Source organism: Neolamprologus multifasciatus, chromosome 7 (assembly GCF_963576455.1).
Source record: "Neolamprologus multifasciatus chromosome 7, fNeoMul1.2, whole genome shotgun sequence".
Classification (NCBI taxonomy): Eukaryota; Metazoa; Chordata; class Actinopteri; order Cichliformes; family Cichlidae; genus Neolamprologus; species Neolamprologus multifasciatus.
The window spans coordinates 11,459,667-11,485,778 of NC_140445.1; the positions used below are offsets into that span (position 1 = coordinate 11,459,667).

General features: G+C 37.9%; 1 protein-coding gene across 1 annotated transcript in view; it reads left to right on the forward strand.

The window, feature by feature from the left end:
- Positions 1–3,411: 3,411 nt before the first annotated feature.
- crb2a (crumbs cell polarity complex component 2a) overlaps positions 3,412–26,112 on the forward strand; it is a 45,276-nt gene continuing 22,575 nt past the window's right edge. Inside the window, 7 exon segments of the mRNA XM_085167556.1 lie at positions 3,412–3,652; positions 16,720–17,412; positions 19,433–19,628; positions 23,190–23,329; positions 23,604–23,774; positions 24,003–24,116; positions 24,759–25,712. Of these exon segments, the coding sequence (XP_085023682.1) occupies positions 3,586–3,652; positions 16,720–17,412; positions 19,433–19,628; positions 23,190–23,329; positions 23,604–23,774; positions 24,003–24,116; positions 24,759–25,712 (2,335 nt within the window). The 5' untranslated portion in view covers positions 3,412–3,585.

Consider the following 26,112-nt stretch of genomic DNA (forward strand, 5'->3'; position numbering starts at 1 on the left):
AGTCTCTAAACCCCATTGAGCTGGTTTGGGATGAACTGGACAGAAGAGTGAAAGCAAAGCAACCTGCAAGTACCACACATTTATGGGAACTTCTGCAACAGATATGGGAAGAACTTTCTGGAGAATATTTGATTTCTATTGTAGAAAGATTACCATTCAGCTTTTATACAGTGGCTTGCAAAAGTATCCGGCCCCCTTGAACTTTACCACATTTTGTCACATTACAGCCACAAACATGAATCAATTTTAATTGGAATTCCACGTGAAAGACCAATACAAAGTGGTGTACACGTGAGAAGTGGAACAAAAATCATACATGATTCCAAACATTTTTTACAAATAAATAACTGAAAAGTGGGGTGTGCGTAATTATTCAGCCCCCTGAGTCAATACTTTGTAGAACCACCTTTTGCTGCAATTACAACTGCCAGTCTTTTAGGGTATGTCTCTACCAGCTTTGCACATCTAGAGACTGAAATCCTTGCCCATTCTTCTTTGCAAAACAGCTCCAGCTCAGTCAGATTAGATGGACAGCGTTTGTAAACAGCAGTTTTCAGATCTTGCCACAGATTCTCGATTGGATTTAGATCTGGACTTTGACTGGGCCATTCTAACACATGGATATGTTTTGTTTTAAACCATTCCATTGTTGCCCTGGCTTTATGTTTAGGGTCGTTGTCCTGCTGGAAAGTGAACCTCCACCCCAGTCTCAAGTCTTTTGCAGACTCCAAGAGGTTTTCTTCCAAGATTGCCCTGTATTTGGCTCCATCCATCTTCCCATCAACTCTTACCAGCTTCCCTGTCCCTGCTGAAGAGAAGCACCCCCAGAGCATGATGCTGCCGCCACCATATTTGATTTTGAAAAGCCTCAACAGGATCTTGAGCTTTATTATGGAAGGTTTATGTGGAACATAAACAAGCAGACACGCGATGCTGTTATCGTCGTTGTTGCTAACCACAACGCATAAAAACAGGCGCTTGTCCATCCGTCCACAGTGTGGTTATATAAAATATAAGAGAAAGAGAGAACTTTAAGAAATTAATATAGCCACTACAGTGACCATCAAAACGATGAAAAAATATTGCCGTAAACAGTTTATTTTGCGACACCACGAAACAAACGATAGCGTAAAATGAAACGATAGACGTTTTTATATCGTCATCCGATATATATCGTTATATCGAACAGCCCTATTAAGTATTACAACAAAAACAACAAGTCTGCTGAGTATTCTTGAAACCAAGGAGTCTTCATTTACAGTATTACAAATATTGCTTTAAAAACCTGTACGAATCTTCTCAGCAGTGTATGTAAACAACGCACACGCTTGAATTTTTAATTATTATTTTTTTAAACGCAGTTTTGTTTTCAGGCAAGTCTGTTGTTTAAATCCTGATCTTATTCATTCCTCCAGTGCACTCATTGTTACAGTGCACAATATCTAGATCACGTGCTAGTGACATAAAGTTCACTGATCCAAATCTGTCCATTAGAGGGTAAGGTATTGGGGGCAGCCAATGTTTAAGGTGAAGTGTGGCATTAAGGCTGTAACAAGTGAAGTAACAAGTCTCTAACTGGCTAATTGGTGGATGTCTGACTGCTAAGCTCCACACTACAAAGGAGCCACTAAAGCTGATAACGACATTAATGGACCAGGGACTAAACCCTGGCCTGGATTCACTGGACTGTACAAGTTAACACAGTGCAACAGGCTGAATTCAATTCAATTTTATTTATATAGCGCCAAATCACAACAAATGTCGCCTCAAGGCGCTTCATAGATACAGAGAAAAGCCCAACAATCATATGACCCCCTATGAGCAAGCACTTTGGCGACAGTGGGAAGGAAAAACTCCCTTTTAACAGGAAGAAACCTCCGGCAGAACCAGGCTCAGGGAGGGGCGGCCATCTGCTGCGACCGGTTGGGGTGAGAGAAGGAAGACAGGATAAAGACATGCTGTGGAAGAGAGACAGAAGTTAATAACAGATATGATTCAATACAGAGAGGTCTGTTAATACATAGTGAGTGAGAAAAGTGACTGGAAAGGAAAAACTCAATGCATCATGGGAATCCCCCGGCAGCCTACATCTATTGCAGCATAACTAAGGGAGGATTCAGGGTCACCTGGTCCAGCCCTAACTATATGCTTTAGCAAAAAGGAAAGTTTTAAGCCTAATCTTAAAAGTAGAGATAGTGTCTGTCTCCCGAATCCGAATGGTTTACATCATTCAGGTTACACATACAGACCAACATGACCTCGCCTGAAAGTCATTGGGTGCTAATTTGTCAATGTGTTTTTGCAACCAAGGCTCAGACAGTGGTTTATTTCTTTTGTTTTTTGAAAAAAAAACCTACATTTATTTATTTATTTTTACAAGTTTTACATAATACACCGCTTATTTCTTTAAGGTGTAAATGTAACTGGTAGATGTTGGAACTGATGTAAATTAGAAAATCCATCCATATAATGCACCCACTGTCAAAACCAAACAAGTATATATATATATCTTTTTTATTTATTGTGGGTGCATTTTTGCTTTTGGTTTAGAGTTGAGTGTAGATACAAATGTATTGAAAACCCCCCGGGTATTGTGGTGTCTCATGCAGAAAAAGGGCTACATTCAAAGAGATGTACCTTTGAGAGATGTACTATTACAAAACAATACCGAAACTCTGTTTTTGAAGCTTCTACATTCAGTTTTTGCTGATTTCAGAGTGATAATTTTACCTTATTTGTTATGTTATTGAACTTGTCATAGACCTTGCACAAGAATGCTTTTCCACTTGGCAGCCATCTTGAAATAACTGTAGACTCCTATTTGTGCTGTTACTTTTGAAGAGTTTGACTTTTATTTCAATAGTCACCAGGGATAAAAGCTGCATAAACTAGAATCATTAGTCAAATGTGACTACAAAATATAAGAAAAAAAAGATAAATGTTTAAGAACTTTCCGAATTATCTTTGCTGTGGTGGATTTCTCTCATATATTTCTTCTGTCTGTCAGTTGGGTGGACTGTCACCTCACCTCAAATGGTTGAAGCTGATGGCCAGCCTTATAGATTATTTCTGTTTTTCTTCAAAGTTCTGCTAAATGGGAATGGTTGGCTTTTCCACTTTAGTATTTCAAGTTGTTTATCTTTAGCTGAAGTGAATTGAACAGGGATTTTACACATTGCACTTTTTCACAAAAAGTTGCAGAATTAAAAGATTTGGCCTAAAGCGCTTCTAAGAATCATTCCATTTACCATTTGCTTTTGTTGTTTCTTACTTTTTTCTGTTTCTAGGTGGGACAGTTAAACGGTTTGAGGGCCTCTGAATGAAAAACACTATTAGCGGGTGCTAATCCAGTTCATGTTTTCCTGTTTTCTTTCACGTGGCTGATTATGCTCCAGTCTAAAGCAGGGAGGGCTTTCGGTCTGTATCCAAGCATGAGTATTGGGGCAACCGCAACACAGCGAGGAGCCTTTACATTGCACAGCAACATGCCATTACTGTAGGACCTCTTCACTTGTTTTTTTTTTCTACTGAAAAACAAATTGATATTTCCTTGTGGTTTTACATACCCCAGTCTGTGATTGTGCCATGGAGTTGGGGAAAGTTCATGTGAATTTAAAGACGGTGCTGCTGACAATGATGATGTTCAAATGGGGTGAGTACAAACACACTTAACACTTTTGTTTTAGAGAAGGCAACTGATTACATTACAAGAGTAATCACAGGGATATTAAAAAAATGGAGAACTATTTTAAAAATACATATATTTACAATATTCTTTAAGATATTTCTTTTTCTCAACATTTATTTGTTTATTTATTTGATAGTCATGAGGAGTCCTGAGGATTCTCTCTTTTACAAACCAGTAAGAGGAGCAGGTCCTAGAAATGCCATGAGTGAAAAGAAGTTTCAGGGAGGTGCTATATTGTGTTCTCAACAGTGACAGGACTGAAAACAATAAGTGAGAATATTGAGAAAACATAGGCATGTCCATAACCATTACTTTAATTACTAGGCTGTTGTCAGACAAATATCTTTAGCAGATTTTTAAATATTAGTAGTTAAAATGTGGCTAGATCATTCAATAGAGAAGTTGATTTGTTAGAGACAGAATTCCTCATTTGCTTCTAGTTTTTGAAAGCTCTATCTGTCAGATTTTACACATGATTGGATCTGAATGAGAGATTGTGCTCCTTAGTCATGCATTCCTAATCAGTGCAACCAGATGACTGGAGAGAAGCTCATTCACACCTACATGTGCATGAAAGGAGAGCAAAAACAAGGTCACATCTTGGTCACAAAGGTTTAAAGCACAAACCATGTTTTCAGCTTTTTAAAATCTCCCTTTTAACAAAAAGAAAGGCCCAGCAAATGCAGGCACTTCCTGAACACCAAAGAGAGCCAGAGTCCCACCACCAATTAACACCAATTTCACAGAAAATAGGAAAACTCTAGAGAGTATCCTGAACAGATATATTACTATGGGATTCAGGAATGGCAAACCACAGGAGTGCAATTCTATAAAATCTTAAACAGGGCATTCTTCCACCCATCCATGACATCTTCCAGCCATTGTTTCCACATAGCCTTTGCTGTTGTAAAGTATCCCATCCACTCCACACTGCTCATGCTCATTGTACCAGGTGTTTAGCTCCTCCTTGGCCTTCTTTAGTAATGATACTTGTAATAAACGTAGCTTGTTTGCAGCTCTGGAGGTCCAGATCTCTAAATTAGAGTCCCAGCTTTGCACCCTCGAAAAACCTCTGTAGCCAGTTCAGCTGAAGGTAGCATAGCCCCTGTTAGCAGATTGTCCAGAGTGTAGTCCTAAACAGAAGCCCCCAGTACACTGCATCAAGTCATTCATGTGTCTAATCGTTTTTCCCCACTCGGCAAAACACCTGCTGGGAAACAAACTCTAAAGATTCTGTTTTGAGATGTGAAGCTGGAGACACCAGCGACCTTCCAAGGACCAGAAGGAAATTTGAGGGAAATATGAAATCAGAGGTCACTAAATTAGTGTCTAACGTTGGCAAAACAATGTCGGACTCTCTAGTTTTCTCTGGTCTCCTCTCCAATCGCACCAGGAGTGACGTCTTCAGCCGCATGTTCTCCCTATATTGCAATAATCGCAAAGAAAATAGTATTAGTAGTATCCACAACTGCACAAAAGAGAAAATGTGGATTTTTAGACATTAGGTGTCTGTCATTTCTAAGCCCTTATATTACATGAATTAATAATTGGTCACCAATCAATTTACTCTGCCTCACAGAAACCCGATTATTTTGTTAGTTTAAATGAATCAACACACCTGAGTTGTACAAATTGTCAGACTCCTAGAAGCACAACCTGAGGAGCAGGTGTGGCAACAATCTTCGATTCCAACTTGTTAATCAACCACAGACACAGGTTTTATTTTTAATTACAATTTTTATTACTTTGAAAGCCTGACACTTAGCCTTGTCCACCCCAGCTGGAAAACTCAAAAAAGAGTTTTATTTGTTGTCATTTACCATCCACCTGGGTCTTGGTCAGAGTTTCTGTCTGATTTCTTGGATTTTTTTTACCTGTTTAAGTGCTCAGCTCAGACAAAACAAGTATAGTGGGTGATTTTAACATCCATGTAGATGCTAAAAATTACAGCCTTGACACGGCATTTAATCTGTTACTAGACTCAGTTGGCTTCTTTCAAACTGTGAAAGAAACTACTTTAATCACACTCTAGATATGTTCTGACATATGACATAGAAACTGAACATATAACAGTATTTGCTAAAAACAAACAAACAAACAAACAAAAAACAACTAACATTTAAATTTACAATAATGGATTACATTTCATCACAGTCTTCTGAAAGTGCTGCAACTGAATTGAACGATATAATTCATCCACCGTCATCTTCATTGTCTTGTGCCAACACAGTGCAGAGCAGATACCTGATTGGTACTCCCACATAGGTTGATTATTTTGTTAATAATTTTACATTTTTACTCTGTACAATTCTGGATACTGTATGGAAAAAGAAAGCTTCCAATCAGAAGTACCTGACTCCCTGGTATAACTCTCAAATATGCACCTTAAAGCAGATAACTTGTAACCTGGAGAGAAAATGGTATCTCGCTAATTTAGAAGCTCATCATTTAGCCTGGAAAAGCAGTTTTATTACTCTATAAAAATCCCTCCATAAAGCTAGAACATCTGACTATCACTGATTGAAGGAATTAAAAGCAACCCTAGATTTCTCTTCAGCACTGCAGCCAGGCTGACAAAAAGTCAGAGCAAAGCAAATATTTAACGTTAACTAGTAATGGCTTCATGAACGTCTTCGCAAATAAAAATTTAACCATTAGAGAAAAATTACTCAGAACCACCACACAGATATATCATTATGCACAAGCAAATCACTATTTTTTCTCCAATTGATCTTCAATAATTACTTCCTCCAAACCATCAATGTTTTTTTTTGGACTCCATTCCTACAAGACTGCTCAAAGAAGTCCTACCATTAATCATATTTGTTTCGGTCTCAAATATGATCAACCTATGTCTATTAATTGGCTATGTACCACAGGCCTTCAAGATGGCAGTAGCTCTGGTAGTGGACTCATTTCTGTGCTTGTCCTGCTAGACTTCAGTGCTCAGTTTGATACTATTGCCCATTATATTTTATTACAGTGATTAAAGCATGCTGTATGTACACTGAAAAAAAGGGATTGGTCATCTCTTGGATTCATGTAAGCATCTTGCGTGTATTCAACACAATTGCCTCATGCTTTAAAGTTAAGTGTAACTATATAGTGCAGAAACTACATGATATGCAGAGAGGGTATATTAAATTGTTCATATCATGTTCGAGTGAAGTAAGTCAATAATATAGCAATGTTAAATCTCGCTACACTGCACGTGATTTCATTGCGCACTTTGGATAGTGGTTTGAGGAAGGCTTCAATCTCAGTCAAGTCGAGCAGCCACCTTTATTTTTTTTGGTATACCAAAAAAAGGACATTAGGTGGTTGTTACATTTACAAAATTCTAACTTGTAATTTGAAAAAAAAAATAATTCATGTTTCTATGGTGAATGTAATTAAATCATGTAGGATCTGTAAGAAATTCAACAACTTAATTTGTTCTTGTTGATTTGACATGATACAATCTAGTAAGAGTGGTTAGTTGCTGGAGTCATGAAATTCACAAGATCACATAAGATTTCAAACTGCAGGGAAATCACTGGAGTCATAAGAGGCAGACAACTACACACACACCACATGTTCGCTATCGCTAATTAGATTGGTGGCATGGTGGATAGTGCTGTTGCTTTCCGGCAAGGTGGTCCTAGGTCCTAGTTTTCAAATCCACAACCTGGCTAGTTTGCAGTGGGTTCTTTCTGGTTATTCTGGTTTCCTCCCACAGTTAAAAGTCATGCAATTACAGTTAGGTTAATTGATGATTCTAGATTACCCATGAATCTAAGTGCAAATGGTTGTTTGTCTCTATGTGATAGACTGGTGAGCTGTCCAGGGTATACCCTGCCTCTTAACCTATCATTTTGGGGTTATGCCCCAGCCCCCCTGCAACCCGGAAAAGATAGGAGGATGGTGGTCATTGTAAATCCATTCAATTTTTATGTTAACCAGACTCTAGACTTTGTTTAACATCATGTAATATGAAGACAACAAGTAGTATTTAAGTGACCAAGTAGTATTGGGGTAAAAGTTATAGAATAGTGTTAGAATAAAATGACAAAATTGTGAAGGATTAAAATATTCCAAGAGCTCAACTTACTTCATCTAAACATGTTTTAGTCACGTTTTATCAACACAAAAAGGTTTATTGAATATGAATAAGTTGTGTTGATTTAAGATTTAAGTTTCTGCCAAAGCAAAACAATTGTGTGCAACCAATGTCCACTATTGAATTAAATAATAATAATAATGGATTGGATTTATATAGTGCTTTTCAAGGCACCCAAAGCGCTTTACAATGCTACTATTCATTCACTCTCGCATTCACACACTGGTGGAGGCAGCTACGGTTGTAGCCACAGCTACATTAGGCCTATAGGTTTATGTAGTTAAATGGCAATTATGAGACAGTGCATTTTACAGAGAAACATGAAAGCAATGTAGTAAGCACTGTAACGAATGACCTTCGCCTGGGAATAATTAAGTAACGCACTGCATTACTTTTTTTTTTTTTTTAATGTGTCCAGCAGTTGTAACAAGCAGAATTATGATCGGAATGCTTTCTAGTGACAGACATATTTGCTTTGCCAAAAGAAGGACCTCTCTCTAAGTTCCTTTTGCTAAAATACAAACCCTAAGGGTGCAGGCCAGCAACCATGCCAAAATGCCCTGTCAAATCCCAAGGGGAGGAGAGGGGCAGTGGCGACCAGTGGCGACAGCAAGGAGAGCAATCCCCTGCATTACTTTTAGAAAACATGTTCTGTGTAATATGTGTAATACAATGCTTTGTTTGAGTAACAACCTCAACATTGATGACAATATACATAAACATTTGACCACACACTATACAATTAATTTGCTCACATGTGATATCCTTGATATGCTGCTTGCCCATGGTGGTGACTTTCAAAGCGGAGCCAATGGGAATTCAATAAGAACCAATGGGAGAATTGATAAGGAATCAAATATCAGTAATGGAATCCGAATTGCAATTCCTATCTCTACTGACAAGCCAGATGGGGAGGAGGCAAGACTTCCTGCACCCATTTCCTGTACTATATCTGGGGCCTCAGTTGGCTAGTGGTTTGGTGCTAGGCTAACTGCATATCAAGGTCATTGCTAGTTTTGGTGTGTTCTTCTCCCTGCTGCTCGCCACTGGTTATTGTGGACAGCCTGGGTCTCCTTGGTATTTCTCTGTCCACCTCTGGCTCCCAGGGGGCATTGTTGGAGTCTCTCACTCTCATTATCAAGTACCTTTTATGACAAGCGCTCATACAGAGACACTCATATTCTTTTTCTCTCACTCACACACACACTCACACACACATACACATATGTATGTCTGTTTGTGTAACCACCTCTGTTTTGTTAAAGATGCAGCAACTTTTCACTTCTCCACCCCTTTTTTTCTCTCTTTCTGTCTCATTTTCTTTTTCTGTTCCACGTCCTTTTATCTTTATGTTATTATCTCTTCTCTTTCATCAAAATGGCCCTCACCTCTTTTCAGCAACGGCTCCACTCAGATAATAAAATAACATAAAAAGAGTGACAAGAGGAGCCTCTTCAGAGCTCATCTTGGCAAAAGAAAATCTGTTTGGGGCAAAAAAGCATTCAGACCATGATTCTGCTGACTAAAACTGCCGAACAGAACCAGTTAGAAAAAATAAAAAAAAATCTTCTCTTGGCACAATGCAGTCAGACATGTGTTGTTCTCCAAGCAACCACTAAGCCCGCACTCATCCATCTGTGACACGTCAGACCAAAAGGGTGACTAGCTCAGCAGGTAGAGCAGGTCACCTACTGATCAGAAGGTTGGTGTTCGATCCCTGGCTCCTCCAGTCTGTATGCCAAGTATCCTTGGGCAAGATACTGACCCCAAGTTGCTCTCCAATACATCCATTTCAGCGTGAATGTAGTTAGGAAGCATTCAGTTTAGTTTAGAGGAAAGTAAATGTTGTATAGAGTGCTTTGAGTACTCTGGGAGAGTAGAAAGGTCCGCTCCAACTATTACCATATTACTAATGAGCTGTATTGTAAAGTGCTACTGGTTTTCTAAATGAGTATGAAACAGTATGGATCGTTTCTTTGTTTTACTGCAATTGTAACACAACCTATGGTGGCAAATCTGAACTTTGGTAGGTTACTTGAGTGGAAACAAGCTAGAGGTTGAAGCTGTAAGCTATAAGCTCTTCGCCACCTGGAGATTACAAGAGCAAGGGGATTGACCCAAAGAGGCCAGAGGGATTACAACATGGAAAGGCTCTGGAGGCCTTCTGGTGAAAGAGAGGGACAGTAACGCTGTCTAATTAATCTCAGGTATACATCAAATGAGTGAGAAAATGTGTAAAATATGAAATGGTTAGTAATCCAATCCAACTTTATTTATAAAGCACTTTAAAATATCCAGCACAGGATCAGAGTGCTGTACAGTAAATAAGTTAAGAACAATAGAATAAAACAAAACAGCAAAAAATAAAACACATAATACATAAAATGACAATTAAAACAGCCCCATATTAAAAAAACAACATAAAACAACACAGAGTCAACTAATAAAAACTAATAAAAAATAAACTGAAAAAACAACATGTCACGTGGTGTCAAAGGCCAGGGAAAGGTAAATGGGTGCTTTCTTATACAGTAATTTTTCTACTGTACTTAAGCACTCAAAGTACTTTGTACAACATGTCCCATTCACACATAAATTCATACAAGCGCTTTGCGTATCTAAGTGCTTTCTATCTAATGGTCACACACACACACATTCACACTTTGATGAATCTGTTTTCAGTCTTCGCCAAGGTTATTTTAGTTATGGAATAGCCAAAGATTCAAATGACCAACCTTCCAATTGTTCAACCTTTTCAGGCGCAACATGTAATAACACTATAATAGGTGTTAAATTAAAAAGCCCTTTTAAGTCTTTATAAGGTGCTTAATAAAAAGTAATATGTTAATAAGAACTGAAAAAAGAAACATATGTTAAATGTTTTGTGTGTTTATATGTTATTCTATAAAGCAACACACAATGCATAAGTAAGTGTTTAATAATGAAATACTAAGTAAATTAGGTGAACTTATTAATATTGTTAAATTAGAAGTTTCCCTTCAAGAATATCCTACAAATGAATTCTAAATCTGTTTCTAATTCTAAAATTCAACACTCTCTGTTCACTTATTTAAAAATAAACCATATTGTAAATATTTATAAATTTTATTATCCGTAAACTAAGGACTTAGCAAAGTCCTTATATTAAGCATCAAATAGCTATGCTACTTAATATAGCCATGAGCCTGGGAAGAGATGTAAATCCTTTGGACTTTGTTTCAGAATGGATATCCAGGCATAATAAATCTCCCAAATCAAATATGTAGAGCTACCAGCTGTGACAATCTGTGATGGGAGCAGCTAAAAGTAGCTTTTAATGTAGCTACTTATTTATTTCTATATTTATCCAACTGCTTCTTTATTTGTTAGTAGTAAAAAGGGACTACATCACAGCAATTTTTCTGCACAAGAAACAAAAGGATATAGAAGCGTTACTATATTATATTCAAATATACCAAAATACATATGCAATGTATGATATACAAATTTAAAAAAAAAAGACAGACATTTAGTATTATTGGCTATTTCACCTCTCCTTGATGTAGTGGTACAGAGAAAAGATAATGCAATACATTTGTTAAAATACTTACTGTTCATGTCAAAGTCAAAGTCAGCTTTATTATTAAAAACCATATTTACAGATCATACACAGGAATTTGAAAGTGCAATGCTCCCACGACCCGCAGGGTACACTAAACAACATAAAGATAAAAAGATAAAAATAAAATAAAAGTCTTATATACAACACAATACAATCTTATATAGACAACAATGTCCAACACAATCCGAGTGTTTGTGGGCAAGAGTTTGTGTGCAAGGGGGTTGGGGGAGTCAGTTAAAGGGCGATGTCCCCCTACAATGTGTAATTTGATAAGATTTATCGCAACATGTCTATGTCACTTAATTACTATGTTTATCCTATACTCCATCTTACATCAAGAAGACTTGAAGCTAATCTTGAATCCTTACAGCATCCTGGAGCACATCCAGCCTACAGGTGGCTAACACTCCTCTGGAGTCACTGTAATCTGGAAAGATCAAACACAGTTAGTGTCTAATGTTTGGATTGAGGGCAGAAGGCACCTTAACCAGAACTGGAAATGGTAACACCCTTCTACTTTAACAGAGTGACTGTGGATAATGCCTGCCTTGAGGCCACACTTGAGGAGTTTACTTTTTTTGTGTGCATGGTTATTCTGTAAATGAGACAAATTACAACATACTAATTAATTGTAGAGGCAGGGTAATAATACATTAAATAATAGGAATAATTAGTCAGAGTTCAAAATATTTCTAATTATTAAAATTATAATTTAATTCTAAAAAAATAAATTTAAAAATATGTTGTTGTTTTTTTAGCTCTGTCTGGGTTTGGGAGTTACGATCTCTCTTCTTAGATCATCATCCCCATGATATGGCTGAATGGATGGATGGATGTGTCTAAAGTCCATTCTCAAGACACAAATAAAAGACCTCAATAGTATTGGGGAGCTCGTATTGCAGTATTTTTCACAGTATCAGATTGATATTAGATTTTTGGGGGGGGGCATGACGAAAATATGTGCGAGTGATTGGTGTCCAAACTTCCACACTACCTGCAACATGGCTCCATCTTGTTTCCTCAAATTCTGATAAATATTATTTTTATAGTCTTGGGACCACCAACCCATTCATGTCTATAATTGTTTTTCCCCACTCAGCGACACACCTGCCAAGGAACATGCTGCAGTTATTGGATAAACTTTTTTGAGACATGTAAAACAACAGCAACCATAGTGTCCATTATTTGTCTAGTGAACTATTGGAAACCTGAAACTGCTGGCTAAGGATTAATGTAAATACCTTAAAACTGTAATTCATGTCAACAGTAATGACAACAGGTAACATGAATTGGAGGACACTAAAATTACTTTTCCAAAACAATGTCAGACTCTATACATTGCTGGCTGGCTGAGTGTCTTACACACCCCTTTGCAGCTCCTCTCCTCCCCTTATCTCCCCAAAACTCCATCCTGTAAGAGACTGTCTGGCCCCAGACCACCAAAAAAACATTCAAAATTCAGCAAAGCCAATTTTAAAAAAGAGCAATGTAGTATCTAAAACTGCACCAAAGACTCAAACAGTGAAATGTGGATTTTTAAACATTAGGTGTCTCTCTTCTAAATCTCTGTTAGGCCATCAATTAACTGAACTTACAAAATATAAACAACATAATTCTGAAATCAACAATAGCATACAGATTAAAGCTAAAGAGTATCATCAACATATCCTGGAGAACATTTACTAATAAGATGAAGTTAGCTAAATAAGCAATCTCATTCCTAGAGTATTTAAAACGTAGAATGGGAGGCAGAGCCTTCAGCTAATGATTGAAGTTATTATATCTTAATCATTAGTTATTATTAATATCTGGCCCATCTATATATACATACATAAACAATAGGATCAGATATAAGGATATTGCATGTTAAAACTGCACCTGAGTTATTTATGTACTATGCGTATATCTTTAGATGGGTACACATACATAGATGGTTATACAGTCATGTGCATACAGACAATACAGGAAGGGGCTCAGCACACAGCTTTGGGGAACTTCAGTGCTCAAAGTGAAGATGGTGTGCTTGTCCCTATCTTAACATTTTGAGGGTGGTTGATGAGAAAATATAACATACAGTTACATATTGAGGGGGCACTAGTTTGAGAAGTTTGTCTTAAGTTTGACTTAAGTGTTGTGTTTGACTCCATGAGTAAGGGCTGTGTGGAAGAGCCACACAGACTCTTTAGTTGATCTTTTTTGATCTAGATCAGCTGGGATGGATTCCTTGATGAGAGTGGGTATCAGTCATTCAAAGCATTTTGAAAAGGTTGGGGTAAGAACATTTGGGGGGGGGGGGGGGGTTGTTTTTTTTACATACATGAGGAATGTGCCGACCTCTGCCAGTTGGTCGGCACAGGACTGTAGTGGGTATCCATGTACACCATTAGGAGAAGCTACTCCTTCTGTTGATCCAATGGAAAAACCATCATTCCTGATGAGTCAATAGAAAAGAGGACCCAAAATATTGGGCTATTGCAGCTATCAAATTGTACAAATAAGGTAAGTTAAGGTAATCTACGATGCTGACGAAGTTGTTGGATTGTACATGTTACATTTTCTTGGTATGATATGTGATGGACTGAGTGCACTGCCACATCTGCTGTCTGCTGCCAGTACTACAAAAGTCCTCTCCAATCCTAGCATGTAGTTATTTGTATTTTTATTTAATTTCTTTTAGCTTTTCTCAAGTCTGCTCTGGTAGTCCCATAAGCTGAGATGTCTTCTTATTTAAAGGTAGTGTCTTTGGCTGTGAGCAATCATTTGATATCACTGTTCTACTATGATTTCAGTTAGTCCACAGTGATGTAAAACTTGCTTCACTGGGCACAGTGTCAGTGATACTGGTGTTCTGGCGGTTTCCAATTCACAGTAGGCTTGAGCTTGGTGGTTCCTAGGTTATTCTTGAATTTCCAAACCATTTTCTCCTCATCCTTCCCCAGACCTATCTCAAAGTCATACATCCAGAAAAACTATTTGAACTGATTTATGTGATGTTTGAACTTGGAATTTGTGGTTGTTCAGGAATGAGACCTCTCCAGCTTGTATAAATCTACAATTCTCCTTTGTACATGTTTAATCTGTTCCTTGGACTTAAAAAATATACCTGATCTGACTGCATCGCTTTCTAACTTTGCTACACCTGCTGTCACTGAAGATAACAGCATTTGAGATTCTAAATCTCAAGCTTTGCACAGAAAGACAAGAAGTCAGACACAGATATAGGATAGAGAACTCAGTAGGCTTTTAAAAAATAAAGATGTGCAGACTAAATGCTCTAGTTCTAAAAAGTTCACAGTATGATTTGACATGGTGTAAGGAAGAAAACAAAACTGCACTGTAGGTGATGTAATCCCAGGTTGAGGTTTTGTGGTCTATGATTTTATAATGATGGAAGTTAAGATTTGTAGCATAGTATATTTACAGTCATTGATCCTTATTTCTTATATTTTTGCACATTTGTCACACTTCCATGTTTTAGACATAAAACAAATTTTAAATGTTTGATAAATCACAAATGAATGTTGATTAACCAAAAATGACTTCGTTAATTACCAGTATTGTTAGCTTAGGGTACCTGTGGCATAAACATTACATTGGGTGGTGGTCTAATAAATTTATACAAAATTGCAACTTGTGTATGCCACTTTTCACTATGATGAAAACTGGGGACATAAACTGTAAGAGCAAATAAGAGCAAACGAAAGAATAACACATATAATCTTTTGGCTTGATTACTTTCTATTTTGCAACAGAATTTTGTAACAGAAAAAATGCAGGCAATTTGTAATCATAACCATGTTTCTTTACTTTTATTATTTATCTCTCTTTTCTTTTACACTGTCACTCTGCTCCCACATTCCTCTCCTCTGCAACTCAGTCACTTTTAATATCTTCCACTCCAGTGAGAATTTGGAACCATAACACTGATCAAAGAACTGGGGACCGGGAGGTAGACTGGGGTATTTTGGATAGTGTGTTGAGACTGGCCTATTTAAAAGGAATGTGAACTGATTCTACTGAGACCTAGTAGCACTGGCTGATGAGGGCACACATTAATATGTATTGAAAGAATTCACTGTACTTGCCCAGCCATTTTCCCTAGATACCCACAAATGTGAAAAATGGACTGATATTTAGATACTGCATATCTGCCTTAAATTGGTAGTCACAGTGTTTTTCCAGTGTAGGTTTTAGTTCCCATTAGTTATGGTCAATGGCCAAATGAAGGTCACTGAAGCTTGTATTGAAGAAGGATCTACTAGATCTACTAGTAGAGGTGCTACTTGAAGCTTTTCAACACAGCCCTCTTTGGTGGCATCTGGTGGCGAGAAATATTAAGACCAGCCTGAATCAAAATGAACTGCTTCATCATGATTGCCTGCTCAAGAAAACTGATTTGACAGCTTCTGTTTGAATTTGAATCGAGATTTACACATTTAAAGACCAGCTCAAGAACAACTTTGTAATCGTTAAATTGAAAAAAACAAACAAAAACAAAACAGTAAATGATGAGGAGCTTATCAAAAAAATGTTTGGCAGTATCCAGACAAACCAAGACTTAACAAAACGTAACACTTTACATTGCAGGAAATCTGTACAGTGGACAAACATATAGTTTTTCTCCTACGCTCTGATCGAGAGCTGTCATGTCTGCCACACACTCCAGTTACTCATCTTTGTATAGGTCATCTTTGTAACAAGACTTTGAGAATACAGAGGATGTGGCAGTAATATGCTGAATGAAAGGGACTAGGTAAGGGAGTGATTTGACCATGGAGCTATATGTATGCTTGGAAAGGTTTAAACTGAAAAGAGACAATCTGACAGATTTTATAAAGGCTGTCCAAGTTTATATCTATTATGATGGATGAAATGGATACTAATGCATCAGTATTCTAATAGGATAATAAAATCGGATATATTAGCCTAGAATGAAGTAAAAGATATTGAGAGTCTTTTTAGCAATTAGCTACAGCATATTCTTCCTCTTCTTTTTCACTCACTTCTTCTTTACTAATATTCATGCTCCAATGAACACATCCGGAGCAACTTCAGTATTTTGTTCAAGAGTCCTTTCACATGTAGACTGGAGCAGCGAGGGATCGACCCACCAACCTTTAACACAGAAACCTAGAAAATGATCTGCTCTACACAGCCAGCCTGGAAATAAACCCAATTCTAAAGAAGTTGGGAAGCTATGTAAAATGTAAAAGAGAATACAATGACTTTCAAATCTCATAAATCCATGTTTTATACCCAATAGAACATAGAAGACATATTAAATGTTTAAACAGAGACATTAACTCAATGTATTTCCTTTTTTTCTCACAGGAACATTCTGCACAGCCACAGCAGACAGATGCTTGTCTGCACCCTGCCAAAATGGTGCTACCTGTGTGGACACAATGGATGATTATGCCTGTATTTGTGCCAGAGATGGGGTGAGGTACATGGGCAAAAACTGTGATGAACTCTATGACGCCTGCTCTTTTGCTCCGTGCGAGGACTGCAGTAGTGTTCCTGGCACCACAGAGTACCACTGCATCTGTCCAGACGGACTGACAGGAGATAACTGCACAGAGGAGGTGGATGAGTGTCAGAGCAATCCTTGTTTCAAGCCTCGTTCTCTGTGTGTAGACCAGCTGAATGGCTACTTCTGCAGGTGTCCATCTGGGTATGGAGGACGAGACTGCAGGACACCTGTAACCGATTGCATTGATGAACCCTGCAAGAACAATGGAACGTGTTTATTACAACCCGAAGGGTTCGAATGCCATTGTGCACCTGGGTTTGAGGGAAAGACCTGTGAGGAAGATATAAATGAGTGTTCATCAGAGCCCTGTCAGAATGGTGCCATCTGTATAGATGGAGTGGGAGAATTTCACTGCTTCTGTGTCCCAGGTTTTCAGGGCTATAATTGTGAAATTGATATCAATGAGTGTGCTTCAAGACCCTGTGAGAACAACGCCACTTGCATTAATGAGAAGGACCACTATAAGTGTGAGTGCCTGATGGGCTTTAAAGGTACATTCAAAAGTTGCATACACACACATCAAAGACATAGAGAGGAAAACTGTGTCCATATTACGTTATAGGCATATATTTCTAAAAAGGCCTAAAACTATACTAATACTAAAGTGGCTAAGGCCAATTACAATTTATTTAAATGGCACATTTCATGATATGAAAACTCAATGTGGTTAACAGAGAAAATGAAGACATAAGAACCTGCAAAGGTTTACAGTGCCTTGATGCAATGAAAACAGCAAAACAACAAAGCACCACAAAACATAACAGTAGCAATTAAATGTATGCATGTGTGAAAGGTTTTGAGCGTGTTTTTGAATGTACACAGAGTTGTAATGGCTCTCAAATGAGCAGGCAATTTGTAACAAAGAATATGACCAGAATATCTGAAAACGCACTCAGCAAACTGAGATATGGAATTGTTAAAAGATAATCACCAAACTGACTTAAATTCATGAGCCCAACTTAACCAAAGTTAATCCAAGTATAGGCAGAGGCAACATCTACGCTAGGAGTTCCCAAGGAGTGCTCTCTCACATAAAACAGAAGTTCATTTTTAGAAATTAGTCATCAAACTGAAATGGATTATGTGCTTCCAGCTACAGGTTGAGATGTCATTTACTTTGTATTCCTACCACTTTTAGGCAATGTGAACCAAAGTCTCACATAGGCAAGACTTCCATGGTAGTAATAATACAGAAAAAGCAACAACAGTAAAAAAAATAAAAATAAAAACAAACAAACAAACAGACAAAAAACAGATGAACAAGCAGTTGGTGACAGGTGGAAGTAAAAAGCCAACAACCAGCAGTCTGAGATGATGGGGCCTGATTGTTTAAAACCTTGTATGTGATGAGGAGGATTTTGAATTTGATTCTGGATTTAACTGGGAGCCTAACTGGGAGCCAATGAAGCAAAGCCAGTTTGGGAGGAATATGCTCTCCATCGAGTCTAATCAACTCAAGGCTTTTAGGACAGCTTGATAATGATGAAAACAATCCAGATATGAAGTGATAAATGCATGAACTACTTTTTCAGTATCACTCTGAGACACAACATTTCTAATTTTAGAGATATTGTGCAAGTGGAAGAAAGCAGTCCTACATATTTGTTTAATATGTGCATTAAAAGACATATCCTGGTCCAATACAACTCCAAGAGTGTTACTGGAGGCCAAGGTAATGCCATCCAGAGTAAGTATCTGGCTAAATACTACCGGTATGTTTAACCAAGATTTTTAGGACTGAGTACAAAAATCTCAGGGTTATTTGAATTTAGAAGTAGGAAGTTAACCTGCTTTCCAGATTTCTTCTGATATTTTTGCACTGGTTCCTTGTATATTTGCTCCCAATTTCACAGAAAGTTTTCAGGGTCTTTATAAATATATTAACTCTTCAGTTGTGCAGAAGCTAAAGAGTCTTTATGTTTTGTACATAACTGCAGCAAGGTGCTACCTTAAATCAATGGACCACGGGGATTACCTTTTTAATTACAAAATGTATTGTGAAAAAATGGAAAAATGAAAGAACCTCCACATTGTTAATGCGCTGACAAATACACTTCAAAAATATGTATTTTAAGAGTATATGTTACCACTAATTGTGGTCTGAACAGAAACTGGTTAATTTGATTATTTGCTTGGTCCACACATAAATTTTTGTTTCATATCACATACTCATTTTCACTAAGAATGCATCAGTAGGAAGACCGGTGCTCGCTCACATCGTAGAGGCATTTCTGCTTCTGCTAATTCTATTGTTTTGTTTGTCGTTGATAAACTGGGCACAGCCGCACAGAGAGTATTTTAAGCATCTCTCATTCAATTAGTTTGTTTAAGGATTTTACCAGAAGCTTTTAATCATCAAGGGTATCTGAAGACGAGAATAGACACACTAATGTTGATGGTCGCTGATCTCAATGGGTAGTTGATTGTGCTTTGTTTTCTTGACATGACAACTTATTATTCTTTCATCGCTTTGATTTATCTCCTTTGCTTGACTCCCCCCTTCTCTTCCAGGAGTCAACTGTGAGACTGAAATAGATGAATGTGAGTCAAATCCCTGTCGCAACGGAGCCGATTGTCATGACCTCATAGGAATGTACTCTTGTGAGTGTCTACCTGGATTTGGTGGCATCCACTGTGAAGTTGATGTTGATGAGTGTGCCAGTATGCCCTGTCAGAACAGTGCAGTCTGTCATGATATGATTAACAGGTAGGCCAGTCCATCTGTAGCTGCCACAATAGCATAGACCATAAAATACTAAAGACAGATACTAGAAAGCTACCAGGTTACTGTTTTAAGGAGCTGATCACACCCACTAAAGACAGTAGTCGAGTAGTCACACTAATTCTCTCAGTCAGCACTAATGATTTGTGCAGGACGCTGTTAATACACAACATACAGTTTAAACATGAGGAAAGCAGTAATATCATATACTATAATGTGTGCTTTTTTGAACATGAAAAATAGACATAATAATCATAATAACTTAACATATTTTTTTTTAAATCCTAGTACCTTATTTTAGATAGGCTGTTTATTGCCATTGTGCAATTTTGTTCAGCAAAACTCTTTAATGGCAGTCTTTTTCAAAGCAGCATATAGAATAAATGATATAAAAAGAAAAAAAGGAATAGGAGGTACTAAATTGACTATTACTAAGTAGTTTGAGTTCAATAGTGCAATTATGAAAAGAAAAATAATAATAAATATCAGACAAATTATGGCTCATGTGAATGTCCAATGAATGTGACGTGTTGGGTGTAAGGTGCAATTTGCCAGTCCAGCTCAATCTTCAATCAGAGCTTTCACAGCCCTTGGAAAGAAGCTATTTTTCAGTCTTTCTGTGTGTGCTTTATTGACCCTGAGCCTGCTAGAGGGGAGGGAATAAGAAAAAAAACCTAGTCCATGACTGTCTGAGATGGAGGCTGGGAAGACTTCAGTGTAGACCTGGTCCAGTGTTTTTTCATTCCATGTTCCCATGTGGATGTTTTTGTGTTGTTTTTTGTTTTGGTAAAACAGACTTCAGGTTTGTTTGGTGAAAGCCACACAAACTAATGAGGAGTAAACTGGGAATGGGCGGTCTGTGGATAGCCTGATGCAGCCTGGCTTTGTATGATCTCTATCCAGTGTTATGGATTATCCAAAATGGATAATGAACATAGTGAACACATCTAAGAAGAGCTGAAGAGTTTCATTCAGGTTTCAGAGCTCACAGTACAGAAACAGTACTAGTGTCCTCTGACAGTGGACTCATCTGTGTGGCTCTCTTCCACAGCATGTCTCTTATCCTGTCTTCCTTCTCTCACCCTAACCGGTTGCAGCAGATGGCCGACCCTCCCTGAGCCTGGTTCTGCCAGAGGTTTCTTCCTGTTAAAAGGGAGTTTTTCCTTCCCACTGTCGCCATAGTGCTTGCTCATAGGGGGTCATATGCAGTGTTGGGAAGGTTACTTTTAAAATGTATTCCATTACAGAATACAGAATACATGTCCCAAAATGTATTCTGTAACGTATTCCGTTACGTTACTCAAAGAGAGTAACGTATTCTGAATACTTTGGATTACTTAATATATTATCATGCTGTTTACAACTACATGAATGTACTATTGCTGTGATTTATTACTGTTACTGAAGGTCCGCGGCTCCGAACCGTAGTAAAGGGACCTCTGGCTAATACGGTGGGTTCGTGTCGGGCTCGTAGCCGAAAACTAGCTTTACTTTGTTGTCTGGGTCAACTTTGCTAGCAGAGACAGAGAGAGGCGTTGAAAGGCTGCTCCAACAGAACTTATTGTTTCAGAGGAAAACACGAACACGGTGTACAGTCGAGTCTTAATAGCTTACTTACAGCTGGGCTCGTCAGGCTCTCTTCTTGGCTGCAGTGGTTATTATTATATTTACATGCTTCCAGTTCCCGTTTCTGCTCGATGACAGCTCGTACTTTTCCTTTTTCTCCCTCCCTCGCTCACAGACACATAACGGGTATGGCAGTCCATTCTCCCTGCAGCACGGACTACACTGCCCATGATGCTACATTCTTTAGAGCTATACCTGTAGCATTCTGCCTATTAGCTTAGCACAACAACAACAACAAGGCCTCTCTCAACACTGGTCATATGATTGTTGGGATTTTCCCTGTATGTATTATTGTAGGGTCTACCTTACAATATAAAGCACCTTGAGACAACTGTTGTTGTAATTTGGTGCTATATGAATAAAATAAAATAAAATTGAATTGAATTAAATCTCTGGGCTTCTCCTGCTAAGCCTCAGTTCTCAGTTCGATACTGTTGGCTGTAATATTTTATGGAAGCTATTTGAGTATACAGTAGGTCTTGTAAGCTGCTGTGCTGCAGTGGTTTGAATCATATCTATCTAATAGACTCCAATTTGTTCATGTAAATGGAGAGTCCTCTTTACACACTAAGGTTAATTATGGAATTCCACAGGGTTATGTGGACCATTTACTGCCTAATGCTTCCCTTAGGCAGTATCATTTAGAATGCATAACATACATTTCCACTGCTATGCAGATAATACCCAACTTTATCGATCCATGAAGCCAGATAATACACACCAATCAGTTAAACTACAGGCTCTAATTTCCTGCCTCTTAATTCAAATAAAATTGAGGTTATTGTATTCAGCGCTAAAATCTTAGAATATGGTATCTGACCAGATGCTTACTGTGGATGGCATTTGCTTGGCCTCCAGTAACACTGTGAGGAATCTTGGAGTTGTTTTTGACCAGGATATGTCCTTCAGTGTGTATATCAGGGACTGGAAAGAGAGAGTATATTCCTCCTACATTGGCTACTCTTCATTGGCTCCCTGTCAAATCCAGAATCAAACTTACAATCCTGATCCTCAAATATAAGGTCTTCAATAATCAGACCCCTCTTATCTTTATGAGTTTACACTACCGTATCACCCTATGAGAGCACTTTGCTCTCAGATTGTGGGCTTACATTATAAAATGATGTAAAAATCTGGGCTTCCAATGTGCAGTATTTAACATTTTAGTCCTTGTAAGGCTCATTTCATTTTGTCATGTTAGTGATGTCATTATCATTGTTTCTATTATCATAGCTACTGCACTAATGTATAGAATACCCTTTTAACCACATTCACCATGCTCATATGCTTATTTTATATATTTATTTTAAATGCTGGGCTACCTCACGATAGAAATTGTTACATTATAGCTGTCAAAGATATTCAGCATTCATCTATTGCAAGTTAGCTATAAACATTACAATACTTATGTGATGTAACTTAATGTGATGTAACTAAATGTAATGCATCTTAAATGTAACACAATTAAAACTTTAATAATTTCTGCTTAAGTTGCTTCAGATCAGATAATGAATTTCCATGACCTCAAATTACTTTTTTATGTCATTAACTTCCACTTAGCTCTATAAGCTCAATAATATTGTTATTCTCTTAAGACAAAAATGCCTTCAATCTGCCTATATAATTCACTATCAAATATGTGTTTACACATAACAAAGTTTTTTTTAATCTTGTGGAGTTTATGCTAAACCCCAAAAATCTTTATTTTTCACTTGATTTCATTCATGAGACACAAACTAAAACTAAATACCACAGATATTTTTCCATAGTTCCTCCTTTATTAGAACAATAAATTTCTATTACAATAACAATATTAAATTTCTGAGGTTAAATTAGAAGAGAAAATTAGCATTGACCTTCAGATGGTTGGACACTTTGTTCCACCTTCTCTGAATGTTGATATCCTTGTGTCTTTTACAGCTACGCATGTGACTGCTCTGATACAGGATATGAGGGCAATCACTGTGAGATAGATATTCCTGAATGTCTGTCTGATCCCTGCCAGCATGGTGGTACTTGCCAAGAAGGAGTCAAAGAATACACCTGTCTCTGCTGGCAAGGTACTGATCTACAAGCTCCAATCCAAACATTTCTGTCCCAGACACAAGAGTACAAACTGTGAATGTCTCTAATGTTCACAACTCTCTCTAATAACACCCCATCTATTTTTGTTGTTGTTTTTGTGTGTTTTTAACCAAACCACAATGAGATACTGGAAGTGCCTACAGAAGAAATCAGAGTTGCACTTCACTAAATCAGAGTCATGTTTTTTTTGTGTGTGTTTGTTTTTTTAAATATTTTCAGTGTGTGACGCACACCTTTTTTTCTCTCTAGGTTATGAAGGACCAAACTGTGAAGCTGATATAGATGAGTGTGCTGATCAGCCCTGTGAGAACAATGGGGAGTGTTTTGAACGCTCTGATGCATCTCACTGGGAGCTAGACTGGGAGCTGAGCTTTGCAGATGCAGCTGGATATATTTGCCAGTGTCAGTCGGGATTTGCAGGTCAATAAAAGTAAAGGAATCAGTGAGCAAAGAATTATCTACCTATCTATCTATAGAGATATCTATCTATCGATCGATCGATCGATCGATCGATCGATCGATCGATCGATCGATCGATAGATAGATAGATAGATAGATAGATAGATAGATAGATAGATAGATAGATAGATGGATAGATAGATAGATATTAAAACTACTGATAATGTTATATTTTGTTTGGCATAACAGGAGAGAACTGCTCTGTCAACATTGATGAGTGTGAATCTGAACCCTGTCAAAATGGAGGCATTTGTAAAGACACGATCAATGGATATACCTGCACATGTCCTGCTGGATTTTTAGGTGGGTCTTATAATCTTGTAATACAGAGACAGAATTCCCTGTCACACTCAAAATTTAAATTCTGTATTAGTGTGTCTGTGTTTCCTAGTTTATAGTGAATTAAACAAAAGGTGAATCTTGCAAACCATTCTCTCTTATAAAATAAATTAGTAATACATGCACACAATTAAGCAACATTGGATTTCAATTCTGTTAAAAACAAACAAATGACAAAAAGTCTTTGTCTCCTGGGATTTTCACCTTGAAGATGAGGAATATACTCCTGTGTGTGACCTTTACACGACTTTCTATTTTTTACTATATATTTTTTATTACGATTAATCTTTATTATTCATTTTTTTAAACCTGTTTATATAAGTCTGGACAGCAAAACTACTCATCTAGGTCACTTTCTGGGTTACCAGAAGTAACCTTGGTTACTTCTGAATGTGTGTGAATGTTAGATAGGAAGCACTTAGAAAGAAAGTGCTGGTGTGAATGGGTGAATGTACAAGTTGTGTAATGCGCTTTGAGTCTTCAGATAGAACAGAAAAGCGCTATATAAGAACCAGTCCATTTACCATCTCTGTTTTTTCTAATACAGCACAGTATCAGGTGGTCATCTACCTCCACCATATCTAACCACCAATTTTCTCCTTCCAGGTGAGTTGTGTGAAGTGAACATTGATGAATGTGAGAGCCAGCCCTGCCAGAACGGTGGCTGGTGTGAAGATGGCAGGGCCACCTACACCTGTCACTGTCCTGAGGCAGCTGCAGGTGACCTTCCTTGGGGAGGTCGTCACTGTAATTTGAAACTCCTTGGTTGCGTTGACCATAAATGTCAGAATGGAGCCACCTGCCATCCATGGCTAGAGAATGGAGAACATGGTCACACATGCTTGTGCCCTCATGGATTCCTAGATGAGAAATGCTCCACCAGAACAACATTCTCCTTCTCCACTCCTGGATTTATTCACATTCAAGTTGTTGTAGAAGAAAGAATTCGGCGGGAAGTTGACCACCATGTTCACAAAGGTCTCGGGATACAGCTTCGCTTCCGGACAACTATATCTAATATGTTGGTCTTCTTCAGAGGGGATGTGGACAACCACCTCTTTCTAGAGATTGTGAATGGTAGTCTTCATGCAAAAGCCTCATCTGAGGAATCGGAGTTGGATGTAATATTTCCTGGCTTGGTTAGTGATGGAAAATGGAGGGACGCTCACGTGTTTATGGCTCAGGAAGGTCTAGTCTTAAATCTGAAAGGTCCTGCCTGTGACAATGATGGATGCACAGTTATAGATAGTGGTGCAGGTGAACCACCTTTCGAGCTCTCTGAAGCCTTTACTCATATTTATATAGGCGGAGCACCAGAGGACCTTTTAGAGTACTCTAAAAGTGGTGCAGGATTCATTGGGTGTATGGAAGACCTGATGATTGACTCTAAGCCTATTCTACCACAAACACTTCCAGAGGACCAAGGCCATGAACTGGGATGTACTAAGACTGAGTGGTGTAATACTGAACCCTGCAATGGCCATGGACGGTGTGTGGACCTGTGGACCAGTTACCAGTGTGACTGCTACCGTCCCTTCCACGGTGAAAACTGTTCTGAAGGTAAAAATGTTTACCACAGGCAAATCTTTCCTTGTCAAGCTTGTTATATGTTGCAATCCCAATTTCCCAGAAACTAAAGCCTGTAATAATACAGTGGGGCAAAAAAGTATTTAGTCAGCCACCGATTGTGCAAGTTCCCCCACTTAAAATGATGACAGAGGTCAGTAATTTGCACCAGAGGTACACTTCAACTGTGAGAGACAGAATGTGAAAAAAAAATCCATGAATTCACATGGTAGGATTTGTAAAGAATTTATTCGTAAATCAGGGTGGAAAATAAGTATTTGGTCAATAACAAAAATACAACTCAATACTTTGTAACATAACCTTTGTTGGCAATAACAGAGGTCAAACGTTTACTATAGGTCTTTACCAGGTTTGCACACACAGTAGCTGGTAT